Source organism: Drosophila busckii, chromosome 3R (genome assembly GCF_011750605.1).
Source record: "Drosophila busckii strain San Diego stock center, stock number 13000-0081.31 chromosome 3R, ASM1175060v1, whole genome shotgun sequence".
Taxonomy (NCBI): Eukaryota; Metazoa; Arthropoda; class Insecta; order Diptera; family Drosophilidae; genus Drosophila; species Drosophila busckii.
This window is the reverse complement of record NC_046607.1, coordinates 2,000,418-2,007,244: the sequence shown is the minus strand read 5'-3', so window position 1 is coordinate 2,007,244 and position 6,827 is coordinate 2,000,418. Positions and strand designations below refer to the sequence as shown.

General features: G+C 37.5%; 2 protein-coding genes across 2 annotated transcripts; both read right to left on the bottom strand.

Moving 5' to 3' along the window:
- Positions 1-168: 168 nt before the first annotated feature.
- Positions 169-2,630, bottom strand: LOC108603171 (L-threonine ammonia-lyase). The gene is made up of 5 exons (XM_017991728.2): positions 2,289-2,630; positions 2,160-2,230; positions 1,070-1,520; positions 718-1,010; positions 169-660 (listed from the first exon to the last, which is right to left on the bottom strand). Exons 1-5 carry the CDS (start codon positions 2,496-2,498, stop codon positions 315-317), a joined length of 1,371 nt encoding a protein of 456 aa, XP_017847217.1. The 5' UTR covers positions 2,499-2,630; the 3' UTR covers positions 169-314.
- Positions 2,631-3,007: 377 nt separating this feature from the next.
- LOC108603172 (phosphotriesterase-related protein) lies at positions 3,008-4,570 on the bottom strand. The gene is made up of 5 exons (XM_017991729.2): positions 4,412-4,570; positions 3,775-4,287; positions 3,557-3,721; positions 3,288-3,505; positions 3,008-3,227 (listed from the first exon to the last, which is right to left on the bottom strand). The coding sequence occupies exons 1-5, from the start codon at positions 4,428-4,430 to the stop codon at positions 3,090-3,092; spliced, it is 1,053 nt and encodes a 350-aa protein (XP_017847218.1). The 5' UTR covers positions 4,431-4,570; the 3' UTR covers positions 3,008-3,089.
- Between the last annotated feature and the right edge of the window lie 2,257 nt (positions 4,571-6,827).

Sequence of the window (6,827 nt, the reverse complement as noted above, 5' to 3'; positions counted from 1 at the left end):
ATTGAAAGAGCCGACTATTGAAAGCCAGAGAACTTTTTAAAACTCAGCGTGTGCTTGATAAACTCTTAGCCGTTAAGCAATTTTAATTTGAATTTATAGCTTAAGTTAATTATATTTTAAATTGTACATTATTTTCGGCATTGACTATATATGTATTGCATTGTATATTTATTTAAAGCTATACTATATACACATATTTCTACTACGTTTACGTTTGTAAATTACATTTAAGCTCAATCAACTTTTGTCCAATACAATAAAAGAGAAACAAAAATACACATAGTACATAATAAACATAATTAAATAATAATTGGCTAATGCTTTCCCTTAATGGCCAAAGGCACGTCAGAGAACTTTACTTGGTTGTAGCACTTCTTAAGCTCATCCTTCAACTCCAAGCTGTGCGCCCAGTCCATGGTCTCGCAGACTACTTTAACCTCGACAGTATAAATGTCCCGCAGCCAGGCGCGCTCATGCATAATGTCCTTGATCGAGACACCCATGCGCACCAACAGCGCGCAAAGATCATTGATGCCGCCTGGACGATCGCTCACCTCCACATTAAACTTGACCAGACGACCCTCCGCAGCAAGGCCACGTTCCAGACAGCGGCCAAACACAGTGGTGTCTATGTTGCCACCACAGAGCAGCACCACTACCCTACAAATAATAGATAGATATAACAAGTGAGGTTATGTTTTGGCAGCTCAAACATACTTTTTGCCCCTCAAATCATCCAGATGACCCGCTAATATGGCCGCCAAGCCAGTGCCGCCAGCGCCTTCTACCACACACTTTTCTTCCTCCACCAGGCGCAGTATAGCCACCGCTATCCACTCCTCCTTGACCACCACCATGCGATCGATGAGCGGCACTGCTGTAGCGTAAGCATTTACGCCCACTTGCGGCACAGCTAAGCCGTCAGCCAAGGTATTTTTAATGGGCGTGTGAATGGGTCCTTTATTCTCCATTGCTCGTGAGAAGCTAGCGCACTTCTCCGACTCTACGCCCTGTTCATTATGTAGCAGTTAGTATTTACTTAACAATTTAATTTACAACAGCAACTCACAATTATTTTGGTGCTGGGTGACAGCGCCTTGACTGCAGTAGCTATGCCTGCTATAAGCCCACCGCCACCCACTGGCACCACCACAGCGTCGGGCTCAGGTACTTGCTCTAGGATCTCCAGGCCTATGGTACCCTGACCTGCCATTATATGCGGATGATCGTACCCATTCACATAGAGCAGTTTCTCCTCACGCGACATGCGCATGGCCAGAGTCTTGGCCTCGCCCATATCACGCCCCTCCACAATGACGCGTGCCTTGTAGTTGCGACACTTTTGTATTTTCATTATGGGCGCCGCCTTGGGCATCACTACAGTAACGGGTATGCCCAGCTTCCAGCCGTGAAAGCTCAAAGCAAGCGCATGATTGCCCAACGAGGCGCTGATCACGCCCTTGCGCTTCTGTTCCTCTGATAGGCTCAGCAGCGCATACCGTGCACCTCGCTCCTTAAAGCTGTGTAGCAAAAATAAAAAATTAAAAAAAATGGTGTCAGGACACTCGCAACATAAGAAACTGAAAAACGACTCTCGAATATTTATGGTAGCTGACAGATATAAGGCGCTTGATAACAAATTAAAAAACAATTAACACCAAATTAATATGGTCAGCAGTCACGTCCAATCTTATCGTCGACCAATATCTAGGTATAATTTTGGCAACACATTACGCACTTTTATAGTTTAAGTTCAAGGTTTGTACTAAATGCGTTATAAGCAAAACGACAGCATTCCAAGAAATCTCTCAGCACAAATTTAGCCGGAACTGTTCTTAGAGGTTCTTTGACTTAGATGACAGCACACTCAATTTAATTTCATTATTGTCATCGAATGTAGCTCTTATCAGCTGACAGTCTCTTAAGAGACATTCAAATGCATATGCTATATATTAATTAAAAAATTATTGTTGAGCATTTCAACTTCTCATTGATTTGTGTTTGTAAATAATACAATAGTCTAGTTTTCAACTTTGGACCTGGTTGCATTACACAGCTTATAGAATCATTGATTCATTATCAACGCAGACAACGACGTTGTCTGAGTTCGGTTCGTAATAAAAGTTGCAATAGAAATATTTAAATGTTAATTCTCTAACCTGCCTGTGAACTGTAGAAAATCCTTCTTCAAATACAAATCCATGCCATATGACTCCGAGGATGTGGATTTCTACAAACAGCATAACGTAAGCAGATCATTGCATGGCATGTACCTCGAGTTAACTTACAGGACATGGAGTGCGTTCCACACCGCCCTTAATCAAGAAAGCAGCAGATGTGACATCATGAAACGATATGCGTTGTGGCTTCTTGGGATCACAGAATGGATCAACAATTTCCTCCGTTCTGGCTAACACACTCTGCGACTTAAGCTCCTCCACTTTGCTGTTACCATTTGTGGCGCCGTTTGTCGTTTCCAATTTGATGGGCTGAGACATTTTGTTTCTCAAATGCGGATTTATAACCGATGCGTACTAGCGATCGTAAGCAACTACTCAAAATTGGCACACTTCAGTTTGTTTATATAGGAAAATATATTGAAAATGTGATCGTAAAACGGCACCTTTTGTCTCAATCTCATCGTCACTACGCTCGCGCTCTAGCGGTATTTTTATGAGGCTTGCCCTGGCGACCAGCTGATAAGCGGCTTATTTAGTTAGCGCTGCTAAAATAATAACAAATGATAAGCCAGGTGTTTTTTTGCTCGTTAGCTTGGTTTCCCAAATTATTGCAAAGTCTAGGATGCTGTATGCTGATGCAAATCGATCTGAGAAGTGTTTTTCGTCAAGTTCTATTTGTGTTTGCTTAAGCCAACTAAATTCAAATCCGGCGATAAGTCAATACAAATTTTTAAGACACACCCAAAAAATAGCAATCGCTTATCTTATCAGCCATGCAACCAAAATGGTCACAATAAAAAAAACAGTGTACAGCATATAAATACATACATATACATATATGTATATGTATATTTATATATAGCTCAGCACGAAGTTCATGTATCATGTGCTGCTGCTGCTGCTGCTGCTTTAAGCGCTAAAAGCCAACCAATTGGCTGGATTGATAACAGTCATCTGTTCCACCTGCTCTAAGGTAACGCCGCGCTGGAACATGCGTGGCAAAATGTTCATATGAATGTGATGGTAGCCATGCCCGCCATAGGATGTCTGTCAACATTAACGAAATTGTTAGATTAAGCGACAAAGACTATAATTGAATTAAAGTACCAAACGATGCTTGGTGTGAATATCATGCGACATCAAGAGTCTGTCCACAAGACCCTCATCTAAAAGCTTCATCAGATTATCTATGCGCTGTCCGTCCGATATCATATCCACCGCAGCGTTTAGCTGATAATAAGAGCACTCTGTGCCAAACAGATCATATTGCAGATAGCAGCCCAGCTTGGCAAACTCCAGCAGCTCATCCAGATCAAACAAAGTGCCTGCAATTTAGAACTTTGGTTGTCACTCTTAATAATGAAGATGTAACTTACGATCCAAATGCGACATCACACACTTATTGGCTTTGCCGCCCGCTTCCATATACAGACGCATAATCTCGAAAGGCGCCTCGGTGACGCGATGTGGATGCAGTGAAACACCACAGCCCAACACTTCCTGAATTTCACCCGTGGCCATCAAAGCATGACGCTCAAACTCTGAAGGGTGAAGGATCAAGGATCAGAAGTCTTTATACTATAAGCCAACTCACCTTGAACTGGATATACGCTGGCTACCTCACCAATGAAACCACACTTCACCATTTGACCGTCTACCTCAATTCCCGTCAGTATATCCTTGGTATACAAATCTGACATTTGCTCCACCGTGAGATTAGCATGTTTTTCATCCTGCACTGCATGTATATAATGCCCAGTTCCCGCTATAAAATGCACACCCGTTGACTTGGCCAGCTCCACAATGAACTCCAGATTGCGTTTCAGACCATAGCTGCTGTTCTCCACAATGGCACCACCGCCATGTTTCTTATAAAGCAATACATCCTTGCGTGCCGCCTCCAGTGCCTCGTCATCACAGAAGCGTATGTTCTCGCGACTAGAGTAGGGATATAGACGCACATACCCCAGCGTGGACATGCTAATCTTCTGCTGCAACTCAGCCTCGAAATCAGCTGGCGGTGGCTTATAGAAGTGGGCAAAGTCCAAAGCCACATGCTCATGGGTGAGCGCACGACCTAGCAAATTGGGCGTAATGCTGCCCAGCACTAAGCGCAATGGAACAGTTTGTTTACATTCTTGATAATCACATTTATATGAGAGCAAGATAAGCCAAGGCAATTGACACTTTCGCTCTTATAAGCAAACACTCTCCCTCTCTCTTATACTTACCGGTTTGTACTCTTGACATCTTGCTGAGCTCGACTCTCTGAAATAATGCTGATTTGTATAATAGTGATATGGTCTCTCTAACAGATCTCTCTAGATCTTAACTGCGTTGAACGTTACGTGCGTTCACTTTGATCGCCTAGAAATGACTGATCAACGACTCCAGCGATTGTGATCTACATATGGTTTGAAACCCAAATGCATACATATGCGTATGTATGTATGTGTATGCGTATCATATCAAGAGACACGTATGCAGCAGCAAAGATTATAGAATATATATATTAGAGTCTAAGATTACAGACAAGAACATAAAATAATCTTTTATATCAACTAATAATATTTTCAACGTTATCTCAACATTGCTGTATTGATCTCAGTATTAATTTATGCCTAACCACACTGGCTATAAGAGCTTTAAGTTTGTATTAGTATGTGTTATAATGAATCTCACTATCTCCTAGCTTAAAATTATCTAAGCACTTAAGTAGTCCTATAAAACTTTTATCATTACACCTTTTGTTGTACCCATTAGCTCTGACATTAGCAAATGCAACTTTTGTTAATTTTTTTCTCAGAATAATTCTCTTTATTAGTTCCATTTTCTTCTTGTATGCTTTTTTTTAATTTTTTCGATTTTTCCCTTTTTTTTTGTTTTTGCTTAATCATAATGTTTATCAGTTTTAGCAATTTCTCATTCATTAAATATACATATATAGTCTATATATGTACGTTTTGTTACTTAAGATATAAATAGATCCTTTTCACATGTATTTTGTTTTCTTTTGCAATTTACTCTTGTTTATATATTAATCATATATGTGTACATTTATATTTAGATTTACCTTAATATTAAGCACTTATAATTTTGTTCTTGTCATATACCTTTATCCACTCTTTATTATTGTAAACATCCCAAGCCAAGGCTATCATGCGTCTATATATAAATATATCTTTCTTTTGGTAAAGCTAAAATCTCCCGTACATACACAAATTTGTAATAACTATGTATATGAAAATTATTTTTGAATAAAGAATAATTATAAGTGAAACGATTAGCGAAAGTAACGCATTTTAAAAATTTATAATAATTGCTAAGCAGTTGATTTATTGAACACTTGCTGTGACTTTATTTAGGTTCATAAATGGAGTTCTATTGTCTTATAGTATGTTAAGCGATATAAACTAAACTAATGTTGAACGCCAACTGATCTCAATGAATATTGGGGAAAAGATTAAGTCTAAGTATTTAGCACCTGGGCAACTGCAGTGTTTCTTTTTTTCAGATTCAAAAGTAAATGCATAAATAAAAAGTCAAAAAACTATAATTATAATAGGCAAAACAAATTTTATTGATTGTTTCTTGTCGTTTGTGATTTTTTTGTTTTGTTTCAAAATAATATAATTTTCATTTAACATTTTTAAACTATTTATGTATATATGTATGTATTTGCAATTGTTCTGGTGTTTTATTCCCTCTTTTTGTGTTTTCTTTTTTCTTTATATGAATATATATGTATGTATCTGTTATTGTATTTGTTATGCATTGTTAAATTTAAGTAAAATAGTTGGTTGCTCTTATATATGCGTTTCCATATCGCTGGCTCCATATATGTACTATAACTATTTAGATTCAAACTAGCTTTACCATTTCGTTATTAAATATATGTTCACGTGTTTCTTATTTGTTGAAGAAGTTCTGCATTTTTAATTACAATTAGAAATTAGTACAATATTTATATATATATATATATATTCATGTATATGTTTATCAGCTATTAGATATTCACGCACTTGCCGTATCCTATTAATTTTCTCATTTTTTACAAGCTACAAATATATATTCATTTTTTATAATTTTAATTTTTCTCATTTCTTTTTTATTGCAACTGCGAACAAAACAATTTCGGACTTAAGTTTAAAAGAGTTAAATCAAGCTGAGTTTATTTAAGATAGTTAGAGTTTGAAGTTGGAATAGTAAAAGGTCGGGTGATACTTGAATCTTAAGCTTTAAAGCACAACAGTGACTACAACAGAAATGACAAATTAAAAATACTAGAACATTAATCAAATCAAAAACTCAGTTTAAAAAATTATTATGCATATGTACATAAATATATATAATTAATGATGTAAATTCTGATTTATAGTCAAACATAAACACAATTTTAACTAAAACGCACTAAAGCATTTCAAAAATTATATTATTACAAGCTACACAGTATATAGAGCATATACCATCTATATAATCAAAAACAAAAGCTTCTCTTAAGCCTACGCTTTAGAGTAGTTTTAATCGCAAACACTTGGACCCCAAGTAACAGTCTTGACAGCAGCATTCAATTGATTTTCATCCAACAAACTAAACCACATCAACTAACAAGTGGCGCTCTATTGGGATCCAAGTCGTGTGTGTGTG

Excerpts from the sequence above, each read along its gene's own strand:
- LOC108603171 (XM_017991728.2), bottom strand. The coding sequence starts at position 2,498 with ATGTCTCAGCCCATCAAATTGGAAACGACAAACGGCGCCACAAATGGT. Across the intron at positions 2,231-2,288 it reads TGGAACGCACTCCATGTCCT|AAATCCACATCCTCGGAGTC; the intron begins GTAAGTTAACTC and ends TGCTGTTTGTAG. Across the intron at positions 1,521-2,159 it reads TTTCTACAGTTCACAGGCAG|CTTTAAGGAGCGAGGTGCAC; the intron begins GTTAGAGAATTA and ends TTTGCTACACAG.
- LOC108603172 (XM_017991729.2), bottom strand. Across the intron at positions 3,722-3,774 it reads CAGCGTATATCCAGTTCAAG|AGTTTGAGCGTCATGCTTTG; the intron begins GTGAGTTGGCTT and ends TTCACCCTTCAG. Across the intron at positions 3,506-3,556 it reads TGTGATGTCGCATTTGGATC|GCACTTTGTTTGATCTGGAT; the intron begins GTAAGTTACATC and ends TCTAAATTGCAG.